General features: G+C 40.8%; 1 protein-coding gene and 1 long non-coding RNA gene across 3 annotated transcripts; one reads left to right on the plus strand and one right to left on the minus strand.

Annotated features, from left to right (window-relative positions):
- Positions 1-240: 240 nt before the first annotated feature.
- plbd2 (phospholipase B domain containing 2) lies at positions 241-23,379 on the minus strand. Of its 2 annotated transcripts, none has more exons than XM_039665880.2 (12): positions 23,095-23,379; positions 12,626-12,719; positions 9,044-9,202; positions 7,199-7,299; positions 6,470-6,684; positions 5,804-5,898; positions 5,275-5,435; positions 5,103-5,198; positions 4,329-4,400; positions 1,786-1,938; positions 1,157-1,319; positions 241-593 (listed from the first exon to the last, which is right to left on the minus strand). In XM_039665880.2, exons 1-12 carry the CDS (start codon positions 23,268-23,270, stop codon positions 423-425), a joined length of 1,656 nt encoding a protein of 551 aa, XP_039521814.2. In that variant the 5' UTR covers positions 23,271-23,379; the 3' UTR covers positions 241-422. The 2 variants fall into 2 exon arrangements, with proteins under 2 accessions (XP_039521814.2, XP_088989711.1); XM_089133585.1 differs by lacking the exon at positions 23,095-23,379 and adding an exon at positions 23,003-23,054.
- Positions 14,012-18,101, plus strand: LOC148978159 (uncharacterized). Its single transcript, XR_016169376.1, has 3 exons — positions 14,012-14,163; positions 16,859-16,953; positions 17,112-18,101. It is a non-coding gene; the product is annotated as an uncharacterized LOC148978159 (long non-coding RNA).
- Positions 23,380-24,067: the final 688 nt, after the last annotated feature.

A 24,067-nucleotide genomic window follows, 5' to 3' on the forward strand; every position in this document is an offset into this window, starting at 1 on the left:
AAAAAAGCCGTTTCAACGAAGACTGGATATATTGCAAGTTTAGAAGGTTATTTCGTTTTTGAAGGTTTACTTTTTAAAACTCCTCCCCACACCAAATTTATGCCTATGATCACATGTATTTGTATGTTGTCGGTCTAGTGTTTCTCGTGTAACTTGGCTTCCGATGTATACTTTTAATACAAACGGTGGAATCCAAGAACCCCAAAGTTCATGAATCAAGGTAACACGCCTGAGACTACATGAGGCAACAGAACAATCATGTCTTGATTTATTATAATTTCAAAAAGAGAACATTTCAGAGGATCTCTTTCAGACTGCATTACACTTCTCTTAGTCAAAATATAATTTTTTATAGTCAAATCGCTGAGGCTGATTTCTTCCTGAGGTTCCAGTCATTACATTAATCATCACGGGCTGTAGAATCATGTAGACCATGTGACGTGGACGGGGCTGAAGTCCCAGCGGTCCGGATGACCCACGTGCGGGAGGTCTCTGTATGGCGAGCGGCTCCACTGGAACACAGGCGTCTGATCCCATGTGGGACCGCTGACCGCTAACAGCTCGAGCCGCTGGAACAGGCCAAAGCTCGTCATCTGCAGGAGGACAGGGGCGTTACAACACTCAACATCTGCAGGAGGACAGGGGCGTTACAACACTCAACATCTGCAGGAGGACAGGGCAGCCCTAAAAAAATATCCCATAAGATGTGCATAAACTATGATGGAAAATATTATATTATATTATAAGTGACTTTGGCTCAGCATCAGCTGTGATTGGATAACTAAAGTAACTAGCGGACCAATGGCATCGCAGCATCTCTGATGTTGGTTTGGTGTTTCTAAAACGCCGGAGTAGAAGTGTGTGATCAGAATGATTGGGTTTAATTCCCTCAGAAGTGTCTCACACTTTCCGAACACCAGCATCCGAAAGCCAGAGAACACGACAGCGTTTACTGTGTTTCGTCTGACGCTCTGAAACACACTCATTATTCACTATGATGGAAGGGAAAAAGAACCACATTGCAGAAACTTAGTTTATTACTGATATTTTGCACCTGGAAGTGACGATTTGGTTTGTAATTTATCAGATAGGATGGAAACTGAGCTTTATATGTGAATGTTATAAACTCTGGAAGTAAACAGTGATGGTCACTGACCTTCATGTCGGTCCCACCGTGTGGCCGCTGCTGCAGAGCCCCGAACGGGTACGAGCCGTTGGCAGGGTTCAGGTCGGATCGGGCAGAGATGGAGTTCTCCCCGTTCTGGACCGGGTCACAGGCGTCGCAGCGGGACAACGGGTCTTCCTGATAGTTATTATACCTACAGAACACACACACACACAGGCCAGATGAAGCCGGAAGCAATGGGACAACTCAACACACAGATGAGACCTCAGTGGTGTACCCGCCCAGAACTTGGTTACTGTGGTTTTTAAGTGTCATGCCACTTCTGTGTCGCATCCCTCCTCTAGTATATAGCCAGCAGTGTTGCCAGAACTTGACCTCTGTATGATAAATAATATTTTTTTAAAAATCCCATAATGTACGATAATTTCAGAATTGTGTGACACTTCAGATGATGATGGTTGTAATTATAGGGCTTCTATATATTGTGTCTTACATATACACTTTAAAAAGTATATTTCCTTTTGTGCCATGTGTCTGCTATGAAGTTTATGAGTTTAGCACTAGGGTTGATCTAATCTGGTTGGTGAGTCCCTCACTTAAATGTATCGTGTAGAGTGGCTACTGAAAGTGCTTCTGGAGACGACTACAGCAGACCGTACCTCATCAGACGCACCATGGACTCGATGTCGGTCACCAGAGTCTGGTTCCTGCGGAAGATCTGTGCTCTGGGGCTCTGGCTGAAGGAGAACCAGGACCCGTACTTCTGGACCAGCTCCGGCCCTCCGCTGGCGTTGAACACTGCCTCGAAGTACCTGAAACGTTAGCAGATCCTGAAACGTTAGCGGATCCTGAAACATTAGCGGATCCTGAAAAGTTAGCGGATCCTGAAACGTTAGCGGATCCTGAAACATTAGCGGATCCTGAAACATTAGCGGATTCTGAAACGTTAGCGGATCCTGAAACGTTAGCGGATCCTGAAACATTAGCGGATCATGAAGCATCAGCAGATCCTGAAACGTTAGCAGATCATGAAATATTAGCGGATCATGAAACATCAGCAGATCATGAAACAATTAGCAGATCCTGAAATGTTAGCGGATCCTAAAACGTTAGCGGATCATGAAACGTTAGCAGATCCTGAAACATTAGCGGATCATGAAACATTAGCAGATCCTGAAACATTAGCGGATCCTGAAACGTTAATGGATCCTGAAACTTCAGCGGATCATGAAATATTAGCGGATCCTGAAACATTAGCGGATCCTGAAACATCAGCAGATCCTGAAACGTTAGCGGATCATGAAACGTTAGCAGATCATGAAACAATCAGCAGATCCTGAAATGTTAGCGGATCCTGAAACGTTAGCAGATCCTGAAACGTTAGAAGATCCTGAAACATTAGCGGATCCTGAAACGTTAGCAGATCCTGAAACATTAGCGGATCATGAAACATCAGCAGATCCTGAAATGTTAATGGATCCTGAAACGTTAGCAGGTCCTGAAACATCAGTGGATCCTGAAATGTTAGCAGATCTTGAAACGTTAGCGGATCCTGAAACATTAGCGGATCCTGAAATGTTAGCGGATCCTGAAACGTCAGCGGATCATGAAACATTAGCGGATCCTGAAATGTTAGCGGATCCTGAAACGTTAGCAGATCCTGAAACGTTAGAGGATCCTGAAACATCAGTGGATCCTGAAATGTTAGCAGATCTTGAAACGTTAGCGGATCCTGAAACATTAGCGGATCCTGAAACATCAGCAGATCCCGAAACGTTAGCGGATCCTGAAACGTCAGCGGATCATGAAACATTAGCGGATCCTGAAATGTTAGCGGATCCTGAAACGTTAGCGGATCCTGAAACATCAGCGGATCCTGAAACGTTAGCAGACCCTGAAACATTCAAAAAACACCTGAGGACATCTTTGTGGACAAGCTTTTAAAGGTGCAGTGTGTAATATTTAAGAGGATCTGTTGACAGAAATGCAATATCATAAACATAACTGTGTTTTCAGTTGTGTATAAAGATCTTGCATAATTAAGCATTTTGCGTTTATTAGCTTAGCATGAACATTTCTCTCTACACACACCGCAGGTCCGATTACACGACATGTTTCTACGGTGGCCCTGAACAGACAAACGCTTTCCGTCACTATGTTGTTGTTGAGACGCGAAACTAAAGTCAGCAAATAAAACACTGACACAATGATGAACAAGTAACAATAATATTCACAATAACATAATTTGAATGAATAATTAAGTAAACAATTTCTTAATTTATCTTTGTAAAGAAACCTCATTGGCTCCTCTGTGCTGTCTCAGTCGACGACATCACTTCCTGTTGGCCACCATAACTTCTGTCGGGTGCAATTCACAATCTCACCACTAAATGTGCTAAAACTTACACACTGCTCCTGTAATTAACAATACAATGTGAACTGACTGCATAGAATATGAAAAATATGAATATCAGCCACATATATTCAAAACCAGCCATGATACCAGCACAAAAACACTCAGCTAACTATAATCTAAATAATTATTTTTTATGTCTTCAGACTTGACTTTAGCAGCCCTGTATATATAAATGCATGCGTGTCAGCGGTTTACTCTCTCCAGAGCATGTTACGTCACAAGGGTGAAGACTTTACACAGATGTGGTGGCAGATGAGGTCAGTGTGAGATCAACACACTGCTGAACTTTCACAACCTCTTCTCCATTTCTTTAGAACATTTCCCAGCAATGGTTATTAATCGCTTTTCTTCGGAAGATCCGCCAAAGAATACAAAAAAAGTAATTGCAACTTTCTCTCGCAATTCAAATTTGTTCTCAGAAATCTCACAATAGTGAGAAAAGTCAGAACTGTGAGATCATGACTTTTATATCTTGAACTTTGGACTTTATAACTTCAGAATTGCACGTTTATATCTAGCAGGAACTCAAGGTGATCTGTGTGAACTGGATAAACTTCTCCACTGTCCACTCTGTATTAGGAACATTAAATACCAGACACAAATGAAATCAATAATTTTCTTCAGTTAAATCTGCACTATTATTCACTGGAATGAGCAGCTGGAACTCAGTCTATGTCTAGATGGATGTAAAGCAGGTGTAGAGCAGGTGTAGAGTGGGGGTTGATCGATGGGGGAAGAGGGATTGATCAATGACTCCGGTTTGACTGATCGGGTCTCTTTACTCACGGGATGTTGTAGCTGGCCCAGTATCCCGTCTCAAACAGCTCTTCTGTTCGGTCTGCCGTTTCGATCATCCCACTGGAGGAAACACACACACACACAGAACACACACGTTAGCAGGTGTTTTTACTGCTGTAACCAATCAGCTTTACTATTCAAGAAGCAATAATCATGCAAACAGGAATTTCTCATTTGAGTTAGTTCAGATTTTGTAATGTTTGAAAGAGTTTCTTCTGCTCACCAACGCTGCATTTATTTCATCAAAAATACAGTAAAAACAGTGAAATATTATTGTAATGCAAATCAGCTGTTTTCTGTGAATATATAGTAAAATGTAATTTATTAAGTGTAATTTCCAGCATCATTACTCCAGTCTTCAGTGTCACATGATCCTTCAGAAATCACTCTAATATGATGATCAAGAAACATTTATGATTATTATCAGTGTTCAGATTTCTGTGGAAACCTTGATACATTACCATTTAAATAGTAAATAAATAAAAATTAATTTAATGGATAATGGATTAATTAAATGGATAAAAAGTGACAGTAAAGACATTTATAATGTTACAAAAGATTCCATAAATTCAGCTTTGATCACAGGAATAAATTACACTTTCCTATATATATATATATATATATATTCACATAGAAAACAGCTGATTTTGACTGGCAGTGTGGCGTCTCATCAGACGTTCAGTCTTAATTCCAGATGGTAATTCCATATATTTGATGCAATCTCGCTCAGTACTGTGACTTTAAGAGAACGCGGATGCTTACGGGATCTGCTCCAGGACGGTGAAGAGGCCTAGTTGTGTGAATCCCTTTCCCGGCACAAACAGCTTGTAGTCGACCACCATCCACTGGTTGTTGTACCTGGCCATCACAATGTAGTTTGATCACGGCTTTCATTCAAACGTGCTCATTTACTAAGATGCGCTGAGAGTCTCACGTTCCGCTGTTGTATTGGCTGAAGATGTCGGCCCACGCCGCGCCGCTCTCCGCCAGCCGGTTGGCCACGATGTTCCTCAGCCACTCCATGACTGCGCCGCGGGGTCGCACAAACCTCCAACGCTCAGCGTTACTGTTGCCAATCGTGGTTTCCAGAGTTACCTGAGGGAAAACACACGGATATTTCACATCCAACCGTTTATCTCAGAATAACCCAGACAGAGTGATCAGGATCAGGACTTCATCAGCCTGAGGGGTTTTTTCTGAGATAACACACACACACACACACACATGAAGGGGTTTATTCTGAGATAACAACCGGCTGGATGTAGATTATCCGCTTATTACACGGATAGACACGGAATATTAATCTGAGATGAAATATGTTATTAGCTCTTTAAACGCAAAGCTTCAGCATTTAAGAGATACGGTTTCACACCGCTGGATGTGTGATTGCCCAATCAGAATCAAGTATTCCACAGAGCTGTGTAATAAGAAATAAACAAGATAATAGTTTTAACGAGTCTCACCAAACCACTGCTGAGCAAATAAAAGTCATCGCCTGAGAAAATACTGCCAGGATAGGAGGAAAACACCTGAGTTTTCCCGGGAATAGTCATCTTTCCTGCAGGAACAGTGGAGCAGCATTACATATTATACACACTGTAAAAAAATATTAACCATAAAAACCATAAATTGACATCCCAACAATTCCCTGCGTGACACTTCACATTTGTTGAAATAACGTTTTACTTTGTTTTTTCTAATCAGTTATGTACATAAGGGTTTGTTAAATGAATGTTTATTGCATTTTAAAATTTCATGTGTGAGACCATGATGGTGTTTAGTGGTGTGTGACTGACACTGTGCAGCTTCTGTTTATTACTATTAACTTCCTCAGCTTGTGGAAAAGCTGTGTGATGCGCTTTGATTGATCATGTGACTCATCTCCACTGTGATTGGTGGTTGTCAGCATATTACAATGGTACAAAAAAAGATAACTTCAATATTTCACTAAATTAACATTATATAATGAAATACGTTTTTATACTGTAAATTTAAGTTAAGTCTGTAAAACCTAAAATTTTGCTACCATATTTTATACAGTACATTTCTAGAAACCACAGCTGAAGGATTTTTTACATAGTAGAATAATATTGGATTCAAACAGAAGTGCATGTGTCTGTTTTTCTCGCCTGTGGGAGATGTGCGGTACTCGAAGCTGTATCTCTTCAGGATCCGCAGCATGGACTGGTAGGTGTTCCACGTGTCATGTGACACCAGCATGTCCTGGCGGCCCGGAAGCACTTTGATGAGAGCGGAGCAGGAGCCGGAGCCCACAGCCCGAGTCCGGCTGGATCTGTTGAGTGCAGACTCCAGGTCCTCCAGGTCTCCTCCCATCTGGAACAGGCTGATAATAATAATAATAATAAATATAGCTGTGAGCAGCAATTATCGGGGTTCAAGCGGTTAAGGACTTTAAGCACATGCGTGAAAAAGATATGTTTTATTTTTAAAGATTATTTTAAGATTGTTTTATTTAGCAAGCATGAAAAACACTTACATCATAGATGCGATAAACATTTACAGCCAATACAGCAAATTTACCATAGGAAATATGTGGATTTAAAGTTTTTTAACGTTTCACAATAATTCATTGGTCGATGGCAGACATGTTTTTTGAGATGAATCAGAAAACAATCAGGCATAAACAATCATGGCAGCTCGGATATAGAAACGGCATGCCAATTTCCAAGTCGATCGGACTAACGGTTGCATAGTTATTACCATTCTCATGTCTTTTGATTTTAATAGTGCCAGCGAGTGGACAATCGCTAATAATAATAATAATAATAAATAATAATAATAATAATAAGTGAGATTTTGCACATGGACTAAAGGGAAAAAATCATGGCTAAACTCACAGGAAGCCGAAGGCGTTGATGGAGAGGCTTCCGGAGGGAAACTCCACCTTCCCGTTATAGCCATCTTCCAATCCCTGCAGCTGCAGCAGAGACAGGCGGACCTGAAAGAGAACAAGCCATGAACCAGAGGAGGACCTGAGAGAGAACAGGCCCATGAACCAGAAGAGGACCTGAGAGAGAACAGGCCATGAACCAGAGGAGGACCTGAGAGAGAACAGGCCCATGAACCAGAAGAGGACCTGAGAGAGGACAGGCCATGAACCAGAAGAAGAGGACCTGAGAGAGAACAGGCCATGAACCAGAAGAGGACCTGAGAGAGAACAGGCCATGAACCAGAAGAGGACCTGAGAGAGGACAGGCCATGAACCAGAAGAGGACCTGAGAGAGGACAGGCCATGAACCAGAAGAGGACCTGAGAGAGGACAGGCCATGAACCAGAGGAAGAGGACCTGAGAGAGAACAGGCCATGAACCAGAAGAGGACCTGAGAGAGGACAGGCCATGAACCAGAAGAAGAGGACCTGAGAGAGAACAGGCCATGAACCAGAAGAGGACCTGAGAGAGGACAGGCCATGAACCAGAAGAAGAGGACCTGAGAGAGGACAGGCCATGAACCAGAAGAGGACCTGAGAGAGAACAGGCCATGAACCAGAAGAGGACCTGAGAGAGAACAGGCCATGAACCAGAAGAGGACCTGAGAGAGAACAGGCCATGAACCAGAAGAGGACCTGAGAGAGAACAGGCCCATGAACCAGAAGAGGACCTGAGAGAGAACAGGCCATGAACCAGAAGAGGACCTGAGAGAGAACAGGCCATGAACCAGAAGAGGACCTGAGAGAGGACAGGCCATGAACCAGAAGAAGAGGACCTGAGAGAGAACAGGCCATGAACCAGAAGAGGACCTGAGAGAGGACAGGCCATGAACCAGAAGAAGAGGACCTGAGAGAGGACAGGCCATGAACCAGAAGAGGACCTGAGAGAGAACAGGCCATGAACCAGAAGAGGACCTGAGAGAGAACAGGCCATGAACCAGAAGAGGACCTGAGAGAGAACAGGCCATGAACCAGAAGAGGACCTGAGAGAGAACAGGCCATGAACCAGAAGAGGACCTGAGAGAGAACAGGCCCATGAACCAGAAGAGGACCTGAGAGAGAACAGGCCATGAACCAGAAGAGGACCTGAGAGAGAACAGGCCATGAACCAGAAGAGGACCTGAGAGAGGACAGGCCATGAACCAGAAGAAGAGGACCTGAGAGAGAACAGGCCATGAACCAGAAGAGGACCTGAGAGAGGACAGGCCATGAACCAGAAGAAGAGGACCTGAGAGAGGACAGGCCATGAACCAGAAGAGGACCTGAGAGAGAACAGGCCATGAACCAGAAGAGGACCTGAGAGAGAACAGGCCATGAACCAGAAGAGGACCTGAGAGAGAACAGGCCATGAACCAGAAGAGGACCTGAGAGAGAACAGGCCATGAACCAGAAGAGGACCTGAGAGAGAACAGGCCATGAACCAGAAGAGGACCTGAGAGAGAACAGGCCCATGAACCAGAAGAGGACCTGAGAGAGAACAGGCCATGAACCAGAAGAGGACCTGAGAGACGACAAGGCTTCACTTGTGCAAGAGACATGCTTTGCCAATGTCATGTGACACTGATGAAAGCACAACCAATCACTCTTCAGTATGCAAATGAATGCAAGTTGGAAGACCAATCAGTATTGAGTCTTACACACTGCTGTGAGTAGGTGATCGAGGTAATAGATGTCATTAAAGGTGTTCACACGGGGAGAAACGCTCAGCTCTAATAGAGGGTATGCAGTGATGTCACTCACTCTACTTCACTCACCTGATGCCAGTACGGTTGGTCCGCATGCGTGTCCATCTGCTGATTGAGCCACTGCAGGTTAGTGCTGATGTAGTCTTTGAGCCGCTGACAGTAGCTGACGTCACGAGAGGACGGCTCACAGTAACCCTTCAGTGTGTTCATCCAGTGCTGGGAGATCAGCTGTGGCAGACAGAAGATCAACGCTTCAGTTCATACACTAGTGCACTCACACTCAGGGACTCATGAACTGGACACTGGGTTTCTGATCTCTCTAGAGAAGCTGTTTATGCACCTTTTTTGAAGTTCTTATATGTGACAGACAAGTTGTGTCCTAAATGTCCTACAACTAAAGTGTCCTAAAGCACCAAAATAAATGCATGTGAAATTAAAATGACTTTGCAAGAGATTATTTGCTGGCATCTTAAAGGAGCTAAACGCAAGTCTCTGAGTTTTTGCAGAACTACGCCCCCTCTGGCGACAAGCGAAACTGCAACCAGAGCTGTGCGCGTTCATGGAGGAACACACACACACATACGCACGTTTGCACGAGCTGTTCATAACTAAGGAGCATCAGCCGCACACTGTGCGGCACACATCTTTTGTTACAGTCATAATGAGGTAATACAGTAATAAATCTGCAAGTCATTTAAAATATATGAAAGGAAAGGCATTCGAGTAAATTACACACTTGTGTGAGAGGGGGAAACGGGGGTAGTAGAAAACTTCGGTTTTTGTTTCCATCTATCTCCCTGTGCTTACTGTATCCACTTATGATTGAATTATTATGGAAACACGTTCAGTTATCACTTTGTATAGGCTATGACCCGTTTGAGCCCTAGAGACGACCGGAGATCTCTCCGTTTGTTGAAAGCTTCCCGATGTTGACTCTCGTCCAGGGACGTGCACAGGAATTTTGAGGGGCAGTTGCTCTGACCTGAAAAAAGGGCACCCCCCCCCCCCCCTCCCTCACGGGCTATATGAAGGAATATATTCAGTTGAATTTGTCACCTTCCAAATTGCCTTATCTGGCCGTGTTTATGTCCAAACGCAATGCCTCATCTTATGGTCTTATTATTTTTTATAAAGATTGCAAAATGTCAGAGATGAGACAAATGAGCAAAAGAGTTCCTCATATTGTTGTTTATTGTTTTTTTTATTATTATTATTTATTTATTTATTTGAAAAGAAATAATCTGGATTGAATGGAAAAACTCGAAAAAATAAAAAACGCTTAGATTTCGGGAAAAAATACAATCCTTTTTTGCCAATCCTGACCTCCCCCTGGGGCCCTAAGCAAAATTCTGCTATGGGGCCCTCTACCTGATCTGTGATGCCGTGAGCCATGTAAACCATTTGCCATTGCCACTCAATACCGCCCAATAACAATCCTCCCTCCTTTAAACAAAACAGTCAAAGAATAAGTACAACAATATAGAACAGAATGAGGTTCAAACAAATAATATTTACTGAATAAAGCATTTTTATAGAATGTTAAGATAACAAGTGAATATTAACGTAAACATAAATAAGAAGAAAATAATAAAGTACAACCCTGAACTTTGGCTTTTGGGATTAATTTTGATTCACTACAGCCTGGGTATTTTTTGGAATCAGTATGATTTTTATTTATTTATTTTTTTATGCATGTTGAAGCAAATCTTGATTTATTGTTATTTACTGAGGGATTTGCATTCATATTGACCAGAATGTCCAGCTAATCATCATTTTAAATTCAATATAGCCTATAAATCAATAGTCAATCAATGTCAAATTGCCAATACATTGGTTTCTATCTTGCATAATTAGTGCAGTTGTTTAGAGTTTTTAACTACACTGAGACTAGATAATCAGTGTCTTTATAATGTGTATTTTGATTGGGAGTGCCATCATTCACGTATTGTACAGTATTTCTGGTCTCCACATTTCTGCTTGAAAAATGCGAGTTTCATTTCGTGCACGCGCATATGAACGCAACACACGCGACGCGGTTATGTTTTCCGAGCTGTAGTAAACAAACACTGTTGTTGCACTTTGTCGTTTATAAAAAACAAAACGTAAAAAATAATGGTATTTTACTCTCACTTTTGTCAGGCAAAAAGTGATGCAAGAGATGCACTGCCTGCCCAGAAAAGACCAAAAACCTTCAAACTTTGCTGACATCAAACTAGAGAGGAGAGAACACAAGTTTACCTGACTGCTGTTCCCGCAATTCACTCTCATGTTTTTCTTCTTCCTCTTTTCGTGACGAGAAGGATAGTTTCGCTTCATTTTGTCATGGACTTCGTACACATTAATTAGCGCGCGACACGAGATGGAGGCGCGGCCTGAGTAATTTGCGGTGCCTTACCATACACACCGGTCGCGTGCAGTCTATGGTCGCGTGCGGCACTGCAGCCACGTAAACAGTTTGACTTTCCCTTTCAGTGCCCGAATGGAAGTGAATGAGGCTTTGCGATTTTTATATAATTTTTTTGTCTAGGCCTACGTGAAATTCTACATCCATTGTACGATTTTTTTTTTCCTCGGAAGGGCAACCTGAGTGGAGAAGGGCATATGGGCAGTTGCCCGGGCAACCTGAGCAACCCCCCTGTGCACGTCCCTGCTCTCGTCTTATTCCGACGCATGGCACTGGACAGACAGAAGTTTTATTTTCTGTCACGTGGAGTTTGCATTGGGGTTTGTAATGAGCTACAAGCCGGTCTCTTTCCGCGCCATATACAGATTTAATGAAGTGCACGTCACCGAAAGCAACAGATATGAGCTGGATTTTATTAATCATCGGCTAATTTCAAAATCAGCAAAGACAGCAATAAGAGAGATCGGCAACAGAACTGGTAAGATCATTTCATTTCTTTACTTTTAATGAAGATGGTAGTGTTAAGCGTCTGCGACTTACTTTCACTAATTCACTTTGATTTGCGATAGATTGCGGCGCTTGATGAAGGGGCTCAGCTCAGCTGCTCAGGTGATGCGCGTCGTCATATATGACTAAAATATCATGACATATAGCTTGGTTTCAACAACCAGATGCAACTTGTCCAGTTTCGTCTGGAATACGGCACAGACCACGTCCTCAAGTGGTTTGAGCGATCGAATTCAAATCCGTCTCGAATGCGTTTCGGAGGGCATTTACACCCTGGTCTTTTCACGATCGAATAGCTATCCGATCACAGAAGACACATGAAGTGACCAGGTGTAAACAGCCCCTTTGAATCCATCGTTTACTTTTGTGGAAAGCTGACTAGAGTTGTGTCGCTCGAGTTGTCTTCTCTGATACGGAGAACGGCGGCGAATAGCTACACGAACCTGCCAGACATAGCCAGGCGAGCGTGAACGCGCATGACGTCACGCCCAGTCTCAGATTCGAGCCCGAATCCCTCTTATATATTTCACTGTACAGGGTTATAGAGGCGATCGCAGTGATCAAAGAAGGGCTCATTCAGCCCATCAGGCGATTGTTTAAGCATGTATGGGTTAGAAAACGGCTATTTTTAACATGAAAAGTTGCGCAATGCACCTTTAATCACACAGTAATGCTAGTAAGCTAGGAGCTCTGGCGGAGCTTTGACCTGTTGTTCGTTGTTGATTCTGGATCATGTGTACCTGTGAGGTGACGGAAGCCTCCACGAGTCCGGCTGCATACGCCTGCAGAGAGTCATTATAGACCGCACTGGTGCTGACCTCCAGATACGCCCACCTGACACACACACACACACACATCAACACAAAGCCATTTTACTTTTACTATCATCTACACTGAGAAATGATGCAATTCTTCATGTCATGCATGTTTAGGACCAAATAAACATTACAGCAGCCAGAGACTCGTTCTGCAGTTCAAACTTCGCAGCATGTCCACTGTCTGGGCTAAAGCGAGCAGCTGTTCTATCAGGGCATCTCGTCTCTTTAGACCGAACCGTCTGATGTCCAGGTTTAGCTCTTCATCTGTCATAAAATAAAGCAACTCTGGTTTTTCGAGAGCGCCCTTGGTTTCTCCGACTGAGTATATAACTGTGATGGGAGAGAGTGCTAAAGCTGCTCACGGCGTATATTTGGGGGCAATGATCCTTCTTTCTAATTGTGATTTAAAAACTGTCGTGTGACTACAAATAACAGAATCAGACACGAATGAATAAATCATTTTGTGATTTAACAGTAAATACTACTTTATTTCTGTGTGCAATATTGAGTTAATTCCTTATGCTTAATGCATCACTTCTTATTGTAAACGTGGTAAAACATTGATGCTTGGGATTTAAATCTTTTAGCAAACAACAAAAATGCCAACAAACGTTGCTTGTGTCACGTTCATTTCGAGACCCCGCTAGTTTACAGGGATTTTCTTCTGAATAGTTCTCTGATAAAACGATGGGTGTGTGTGAGGTTGCTCCAGAGAGTGTGTTGAGCACCTGCCGGGGGAACGCAGTGTGTTTTGGGCTCGGTGCTCCAGGGGTTTAGGAGGCTATTGGCCCGATCAAGCCCTGGCTCGCACTGGCCACACAGGGGACACGCGGATACTCACCAGCCTTACAGAGGACATCTTAAAGGGATACTCCCCGTTTTTTGGAAATAGGCTCATTTTACAACTCCCCCTGAGTTTTAACATTTTCGAATCCATTCAGCCAATTTTCTGATATTTAGAAGAATATCAGTAACCAGACAGTTTCTAGTCCCATTGACTCCCATAGAAGGAAAAAATATATACTATGTATACTTTGAGACCAGAAACTGTCTGGTTACTGATATTCGTCCAAATATCAGAAAATCGGCTGAATGGATTCAAAAACGATAAAACTCGACTCTTTAACTCTGGGGGAGTTGTAAAATGAGCCTATTTCCAAAAAACAGGGAGTATCCCTTTAAGAGCTGGTTGGGTTAAAAGTAACAAAATGTGTTGTCCTTATCTAGACACATAGATGTGTTCAGAAATAAAACATTGTTGTTTTCAACACGTCTGTTTTAAGAGTCAGTGGGAAAACACCCACATCTCCGTTTAGTGCAACAACAGCTACAAAACAGCGCTGGTGTTTTGAGAACGGGACTGAGACGACAACTTCAACAAGGCTAAAAGTGAAAAGCATCATCAGCAGATCCTCTTCTCCAGCTTGTCCAGGTTCAGCAGATCACCACAACCTCACGCTGTAAGTCTCTCCGTCTAATGTGTGTGTGTTACACACCAGTTACTATGAACTGGGCGAGTTAATCTTCAACAAAAACAACTTTTATTTTTGGGTCACTTATTGATTTATTTGGGAATAAAAGCCTAAATTAAATCCGTTCATCATGTGAGGTAATTGAGTCTCTTCAAACCTTTCATGCGGATTAGTTTTACAATGCCTTTATGAAATTTCTGAAGTAGTAGTTGCGTACTGTCAACGGAAACCTGTCTGACTTCATCCAGAATATCTTGTGCTCTAAAGGTGAACGAAAGACAGGCACGTGCACACATAGATATCAAAGGGGGCTTGAGCACCTGCCCTTTTTATTCCTGGAGAGAAAGTGCCCTTTATCTGGGGTGCTTTTTGTATTTTTGAAAAATAATTTATATATTTCTGTTTGTGCACAGCTTCCCTGTCAAACGAATATGTTTATTGAATAGAGTATCTAAATATCAGGTCAGGAGTTCTGAAGCGGCGATCAGAGTAAACGCGTCTGCTCTCGTGCGCTCGCGTTTGGACTTTGAGCCGAGCGGATAAACGGTCCGTGAGGCGCGCGCGGTTCAAATGAGTTTCGTTCCGCTTTTGGCACTAAACATTATCGAACATTTATTGAACTCGATATTGATATCGAAAATTGATGATATTGACTCGAAATTAATATCGTTTAATCGAGAAAAATGATATTGCGAAAATGAATGAATTAGCAAATCAATTTAACACGTGGCTAACTGTAATTTATGACCTTGTATTGAAAATCCGGACGTTTTTATGGCATAAAATTCTGATTATTAAAGTTAATGACTTACAAACATCAAGAGTTATTCCCCCTGAAATTTAGAAATCTAAATTTGCGAAATCTACAGATGCAAACAGGATAGTAGGTTTAAAACAAACTCCATTTAAATGCGGGTTTTGAAGGTTTTATTTGATGAAGATGATACTGTCCTCCCTCAAATGTGAAACTAAGTCCATGTCACCATCAGGTGTATCAAATATATACTTGATTGAAACTAGTAGCCTAGTATAGAAAACATGCACATTGTGGCATGCTTTCCTTTGCTGCTCTATAAACCGAATACTAAGGAGTCCACTGTGAACTGATTATTTTGTAGACGTCTTTTGAAACCGAAACAATTGCGCGATCGAGGAAGATAAAATTAATTAACTTTTTTAATACATTTTTAAAAAGTCAGAGTTGTGTTATGTAAGATATATATATATATATATATATATATATATATATATATATATATATATATATATATATATATATATATATATATATATATATACACTTTTTTTGTTTGTTTTGTTCACTTGAGCCGCTGTCCCTCAAAATGTCTGTGCACGTCCCTGACGAAAGAGTTACAGGTTTGGAAAGACACGAGGGTGAAGAAATAAGGACTAATATTTCATTTTGGGGTGAATTAACCCTTTAAAAGAACAGATTGTCTGGCGAGCAACTAAACCTCTGTGAGACGATGATGCACATCTTTTTGCTGTCGTGTCAATAGAAATACATTAGTGTTATCTAGAACTTTTGGAACTTTTTTTCCTTGATCAATTCATATGATAAATAGCCTATATATTCTCTTAATAATATTAGTTTTATTTACAGGTGAAACTCGAAAAATTTGAATATCCTGCAAAAGTTCATTTTCAACTTAAAAGGTGAAACTAAAATACTATATAGACTCTTCACATGCAAAGTGAGATATTTCAGGCCTTTATTTGTTATAATTTTGATGATTATGAATTACAGATATGAAAATCTTTTCACAATATTCTGATTTTGAATTTGGCGTTTTCATATCTGTAATCCATAATCATCACAATTATATCAAATAAAGGCCTGGAATATCTCACTTTACATGTAATGAGTCTATATAATATATTAGTTTCACCTTTTAAGTTGAATTACTGAAATAAATGAACTTATGCACCATATTCTATTTTTTTTTCGCCTTTTCGAAAACCCATAGCACAAATCGAGGTCTTGGAGCCAGAGGGGCGTTAGTGTATGAGTTCTTTATATCAAAATAAAGGTCTCGATGAGCTCTATCCAATGGTGCCAAAATACCTATCTGAGATCAAACTGTATTGAATAAAGCAACAAAAAGGCGTATCTGACTTTTTGTTTTTTTAAACATGTTCAGTGTGTTAAAATGCCATAATTTTTTTACTTAAATACTCATTTCATGTAAGTATGCCTGTGGTTGCAATGTTTATGGTTTAAGGTTAATAATACAGGTGATTGAAGCATGGTCAAAATTTTGTTTTGTCTCTCCTGTAAAGTTTGTTAAAAGCCACTTACGCCCTTCTGGCTCCAAGCCCTTGAAATATAAAAATAATACAATACAATAATTCATCAAAAAACAGCCTTAAATAAAGGTGTCCTAATAATCGTGTTAAAGTGTCACATCGTTGGTGCGTGTCTGATGATAAGAGATGGTTTTGTGCTTATAGGTGAAAAAAAGCGCAATAATTCTGCTCAAATGTAAAAAATCTGTTTCTCAAATGACAACAATTGCTGTGATCTGATGAGCAAAACAATCGTTATCAATTTAAAATGTTTAAAAACGCCTTTTGTGAGAGCCGCATTAAGTGTTTTAATGAAGTGATAAAAGAGCAGCTTTGATGACATGTTGCTTGATATCGTTCATGATTTGTCCATCAGTGAGAGCATGGAACCGCTCATCATCGGCAGTATAATAGGGGGGATCATAGCCATCGCCATCATCATCGCCTTGACCTGCTGCTGTCTCAGAAAGAGTGAGTGTCCACAGAAACCAGTCCTTCAACACTCACATTTGACTGATAATGATGCTATATTACACTTTTTCTTGATTGCTTAAACACTATAACCAGGCTTTTGAGCAAAAATTTGAAACCAAATCACCATTTATCCATTATTTCTGTTTTCCCCACAGGTAGTTGAGGATCATTACCCAGCATTCCCTCTGCTGACTGCGGATCTTCAAGACCAGCGATGCCTCTATTACTCTATTCTTCTCTTATTTTCAGTTTCTCCTTTCTGTTTGGGTTCTGTTCAGTGTTTCAGTTGTATCGAGTGTTTAATTGTACAGATTCAATCAAAGCCTAAAAATAACTATGTTTAAAAAAAAATGTTATGAATTTGTTGGTTAGTTTCAGTGTTAAGGTTTCTGCTAACAGGAAATGTTCAGAGATATCTTAAGTCGGTTTTCCGAGAATCCGTCTGTTTAGAGGAAGTGTGGACATGTTTCCTCTTCTGAGATTTCCCACAGTCCCCTTTGGTCCAACACGTGCACGCTCACAGATAAAACACAAACCATCTCCAGTGCTCGTACTGTTGTTATTCAGTAATACAGTATATTATTCTACTCCTTTTTAATATGATGTTGAGTATATGTTGTGAACAGATCTGGGCACAATGTAACGCGGGGCTAGTCATCACACACTTGTTATAAATACTTAAACACACGCCGGCATGACGAAACTCACGGCATTTACCATATCAACACCATATGGAGGAAAAACTGAACCAAAATTCAGAAATTTTTGGAAGATATCACAGAACATTTATTTAACCACTGCAAAAGTATATTTCCATCTCTATTCTTTGTGTTTATTTAAAATGATACAAATTTGATATTAATTGAATTTAACAGCTGATATAGTGATATAGTTGTTTAATGCTGATCTAACAGCAGAAACACTCACCGGGTTTAAATCAGTTCCTCGGGTGGGGCATGTTGTCACACTCGTTACAATGAGCCCCTATTAGAACTATTCTATTCTATTAAACATTAGAAAAAGACAGAGTCAATGTTCAGAAGTTCTTCATTATTCTGATGTTTTGATCTGCTGTATGACTGTTTTCTGCTGTGGTATACTCCATTTTTTATTATTATTATTAAAAAATGCCATTATTATTATTATTTTTGATTAGATCAGTTAACATTTTAATCTGTCATATAATGTTATGAATCATGTTATAATGAGCACCACCTACAGGGCATGTTGTCACAGTTCACTTTCATTCTATCAGGGTATATCAGGAAAAAAAGTATACACTGTATTAATAAAACAGAACCACATAATTGGACTAGATATGTGAGAAATTAATATGGAAGAAAATAAATACTCTGAACCCTATACGTAGATTTACACAAACTGAGAAAGTCCAAAGTGCTCTCCCCTATACAGTATGTGTGTGTGTATATATTATATAAAGCATACCTATTAGCCTCTACGGTCCTACATTATTAAAGTATCAACCATTAACATTGGGCAATGAACATCTTTAGTTCTGATATATAGAGTCTCGGTCTACATTACATTATCACTGGTGTTTTAGGATGCCAAACAATCATATTATAATAATGATTTATAGAATTATTCCTGTGACGTAAAATCCACATAGCCTATAAATGAAAATAAATCATTCAAAAGTATATTTTACATTATAGTATAGGAAAACTACAATATTTACATTATAGTATAGGAAAACTACAATACTTTTGTCCTAATTTCTTGTCTTGCGAGAAATAACCCCTTGAGGATTTATTTCTCTTTAAATCCCGCAGCTCAGACAGAATGCCTATAGGGACCGAATCAAAGTCCTGTGCTGTTTTATTAAGGGACTACGCCATACCAGGGTTTAGATTTGAGTTCATTGGGAAAATCAAACGCTGCTCAGGGTCACCTGAAGAGCAAGGCTGGGTGTTGTGCTAAACTCGTCTTTGCTAGCATCAGCTCACGCGGCGCACCGCCAGGCTCTTTATTTGCGTCGAGTGGAGATTTTTATGCACTAAAGTATGTTGGTTGTCTTAACATTAGAATAATAATGTTTCATATATTCAAGTTACAATCGAGTTTTTCTGTGATAAAATATTTGCTTTAGTGATTATTAATTATTACAAAATAATTTATTGAGGCATCCAGCATCCAGATACTTTACCACGTGACAGCAGCAAGCAGGCTCCTGATTGGTTAACGTGGCGCGAATTCACACCAAAGTTTAGTTTTTCAACTTGGGCGTCAAACACAAAAATCACCAAATAAAACCACTCGCGCGAGAAGCCCTATTCGTGTTTTGGTGTGAACGCAGCATTAAAGGCTAACTCAACCCCCGGACAAAGCCTGACTCCTCCCACTGGCAATATTAGAAACATGCTGAGACAGCGCACGAACCGTTCACATGTTATCGTTCACAACTTATATTCAGTCATTTTAGAGATTCAAAAAATGTTTAATATTATGGTGCTTTTCCGCTGCATGGTACGATACGGCTCGCTTTAAATGGTACCCCTGTTGAGGTTCCAAGCGTACCGATACTAAAATGTGACGTGAACACACTGCAGATCACTGATTGGTCAGACAGAATCGTCACGATCAGCATCGTAGTATTTGCGAGACATCAAACCCGCTAGATTTAAATAGCACCAGTTTTAAATCTACTTGCTTGCCGAAGCTATAACGGTCAGACTATAATCCCATACGCTTTGAAGCGCTACTAACTGCAATGGAAAAGCAAACCGAGCTAAAGCGAGCTGAACCGTGCCGTGCTGAGCCGAGTCGTACCGCACTGTGGAAAAGCAAAGCGAGCTGAACCATGCCGTGCCGAACCATACTGAGCCGTACCAGCAGTGGAAATGCGCCATTAAGGCCAATTTATACTTCTGCGTAGGGTGCGCGCAGTAGGGACGGCGTAGCATACGCACAGACGCGTCCCATACCGCGTACCCTTCGCCGTCGCCTGACGCGCACCTCTTCAAAAATGTAACTACACGTCGCGGCGACGCGGACCGCAAGATCGGTGATTGGTCGGCTTGGTAGCATCGCATTTCCTCCTACGCATTTCCGCACGTACCTTCTCACGCATTTCCACCACTGTCTATGATTTCCACACGTACCATCTCCTCCGACGTCTTCTGTCATTTCTGCCTTTCAGTTTTAGTAATTTCACTAAAGTGAACTGTTTTTCCACCTCAATAAGCTCCAACTCCAACATGATCCACTCTCTTTCAGTCGATATTGCTTGTAGTAACCTAGCCGTGAGGAATCTAAACACAGTGGAACATTAAAACCCTCCGCCGCCAACTAGCGTTTCGGAGCAGTACTGCAGAGCAACCAAGACCTGAACGCAGAAGTATAAATGCTCACAACGGCGTCGCCTACGTGCGTAGCCAACGCCGTGCACTACGGCGTACCCTCGACGCAGAAGTATAAATTGGCCTTTAGTCTCACAAAGCATAAAACCTCCTCCCTCTGCAGCACCAGCTCATGCAAGGGGCGTGGATAGTGAGCTAAGGACAGAGCTAGTGAGCTAGGGGCGTGGATAGTCAAGTCAAGTCACATTTATTTATATAGCGCTTTTCACAATACAGATTGTATCAAAGCAGCTTCACAGTGATAACATGAAAGTAGTACAACACAGATCAATGTTCACCGGAGGATCACCGGAGGCTTGATTCGTCGTAGCTCCTCCTACTGTGGTGTTCCACAAGGCTCCATGTTGGCCCCTGCTCTGTTTTGACAAAACATGTCACCGCTAGGGTCAGTCTTTAGGAGGCACGGAGTGTCTTTTCACTCGTACGCAGACAATACTCAAATCTGCCTTTCAAACGCACAGACACAAAAGCCCTAGAAACCCTATTTGCTTGCTTAAACAACATCAAATCCTGGATGTCCTCAAATTCTTTACATTTAAAGGCTATTGTGTTCAGGCCCTCCTTTGCATTTCCAGTTTTCCATTACAAGGCTTCAAATGACTCAAAACGCTAATCCAGATTCCTAACTGGGGTTCGCAAACATGAACATACTCTTATTTTAATGTCTCTTAACTGATTGCCAGAGCGTCATCATTGATTTTAAAATGTTGTTGTTTGTTTTCAAATCCTTAAATGGTCATGCACCCTCTTACCTATCTTCAGAACTTTGACCTTTGAACGTGCCCGTTAGGTTCCTACAGTCCACCAGCAGTTGTAATCCATCCCAGCCATATTCATGATGTAAGTGGAGAGGGGATCGTGCTTTCGCAGTGGTCGGTCCTAGCCTCCCCTTATCCCCGAGATCCCTGACCGACTTACAGGAGTTTAATGTTTAAAGCTACACTGTGTCATTTTTTTTAATGATTCTTAGCAAAAAAAAAAAAAAAATTATATATCTTTAAAAATTATGTGTGCTCATTAATGTGTAATCACTTCTACCAACTATCAAGTATTCTCGTAAGCATAGAATCTGACATTTAGAATACATACGAGCGAATACAAATACTCAACGCATCCATCTTGAAAATACATTAGCCAAAGAGGGACATAGCTAGAAATTTAATCTTTGCCTTTCGCGGTTTTACACTAAGGGGCACCGTGACGAGTGCGAGAGGGAGATTACTCGACACTGCCGGCAGATTTGAAAAAATACGTCATTGTGGGAGTTTAAAAAACGCCCTCGGGATGGGAGGGGCTAGACAGTAATATTCAGATGGTACTGCAGTCATGCAATTTCACCGTTAGATGAGAGAAAATCCCACACCGTGTAGCTTTAAGTTAAAGGGTTAGTTCACCCAAAAATGCAAATTCTGTCAGTATTTACTCACCCTCATGTTGTTCCAACCCTGTAAGACCTTCGTTCATCTTCGCAACACAAATTAAGATATTTAAGATATTAAGATCGCTCCTGCATACTAGTCCATAGGCTTCTTGGGGGAATGACTCTTGCTGGCATCGAAAAGTCATTAAAGACATCGTTAAAATAGTCCAAGTGACTACAGGGGCTCAATCTTAACTTTATCAAACGACGAGAACACTTTTGTGTGCAAAAACACAACAAAAATAACGACTTTATTTCAACTATTGGTTTTTTTTTTTTCCTCTGCGCGAGTCAGGTTATTAGTTTAATAGCGTAATCGGCCAATAGTGAGCCTACGTGTGACGTAGCTCTACACAATCACACTACGTTAACTGACTACAGGCCCATGGAGAAGGAAGTGAATAGTTGAAATAAAGTCGTTATTTTTGTTGTTGTTTTTTTGCGCACAAAAGTGTTCTCGTCGTTTGATAAAGTTAAGATTGAGCCCCTGTAGTCACTTGGACTATTTTAACGATGTCTTTAATGACTTTTCGATGCCAGCAAGAGCCAGTCCCTCAAGAAGCCTATGGACTAGTATGCAGGAGCGATCTTAATATCTTAAATATCTTAATTTGTGTCCCGAAGATGAACGAAGGTCTTACGGGGTTGGAACAACATGAGGGTGAGTAAATAATGACAGAATTTTCATTTTTGGGTGAACTACCCCTTTAAAGTTTTATCTTGAGGTATTTCACTAAATCTCAAAACGTTATGGTTTTATTATGTGATGGTTTATTTTGTTCCTTATTTCATGTTTCCTGGACTTCTCCCTTGTAACGTACAGTGGTCAACTTCTGTTGTGTTGTTTATTTGTGCCATATAAAATTAAATGAAGCTCATTTCTTACAGATCATTAACTAAAAAAAGTTAATTTTTCAGGGTTTATTACTCTTTAAACAACCGATCTGTACTCCTGCACTCTGTAGATCAATACACTCATTGACTTTATGTTCACAAGACATCGCAGATCTGATGAATGCTAAACAACATGATAGATGTGGCTTTTGATATTCCTTTAAATTTTACTCTAGTCCAAAATCAACAACTGTCGCAGTCCTGGATCACATTCGCAAATTACCCCATATAACGTTAGCCTACTATACGATTTACTCTGTGTTTATAACGTGTTTGTAAATGTATTCGTGACATGTTCGTTCATTCACTGTCTCATCCAGTGTTGTTGATGTGTTAGTGAAGGTATTCTCACCCAGTGGTGTTGATGTCGTTGGTGAAGTGTGTGTGTGTGTGTTCTCACCCAGTTTTGTTGATGTCGTTGGCGAAGTGTGTGTGTGTTCTCACCCAGTTTTGTTGATGTCGTTGCTGAAGTTGGCGACAGCGACAGAGTCCGGTTGAAATCCCTCTTTCAGGAACAGATGAGATGTTTTCTCATCATAGAGCGCAGAGTAGATCTGACCCCATGACACTGTCACGTTTAAAACACAGATTACACACAAAAACAAGCGATGGCACGCCATTGAACCTCCAGAAACACTCTTCTCCTTTTCTTCTGAGGTTCAATGATGTTTGGTAAACACAGCAGCCACCAACTGGACGGGAGCGCGCGTTCACGTGACTCTCGCTGTCCCAAACTATTCCGCGCTGACGTCAGTCAGTTTCAGTTTCAATTCAGTTGCTTTTTGGCTGATAAATGCTTCTAGGAAACCATCGGGATAATTCATTTTTATAATATTAAGATGAATTTAAATTAAAATTAATTAAAAACTAGTCTTCAGGAAAAGTAGCTGTTATCTTTTTTTATTTTTTCAATTTTTTTATTTTTTATTTTGCAGGAATAACCCGCTCGAAAAAATGTAAACTTTACAGAGTGATACTGGAAGAGTCATCATTGTCCTCCTGTTTAACGACTTCGGTGTGCTCACGGAGAACCACTGACATTACCTTGATGACATTTAGCCAAATCAAGGATTTAACAATCGGAGGACGTATGATGATCAGATATGCATGATATACATGCACTTACTTGTAGTGGCCTAGAATATGTTCTACAATAAACAGCATAATAATTTCCGCATTATATGCTGTATAGGCCTAAATGATAGTAAATTAATAATAAAATGAAAACAGACTTCAATATAGGCTGTGAGCTTACATTTCTTATTTTTGACTGCAAATCAAATCTGACGTAAACATTTATAACCAGCAAATCACACTGGATTATTATGTAGCAAATAAATATGCATTACAAATCATTTGAATAATAATTACCCTTTACCAGCAGATTAAGGTTTGTGTTACTCTTTACTATTAAGTT

The sequence above is a fragment of the Pimephales promelas genome, chromosome 7, assembly GCF_988280905.1.
Source record: "Pimephales promelas chromosome 7, fPimPro1.hap1.1, whole genome shotgun sequence".
NCBI lineage: Eukaryota > Metazoa > Chordata > Actinopteri > Cypriniformes > Leuciscidae > Pimephales > Pimephales promelas.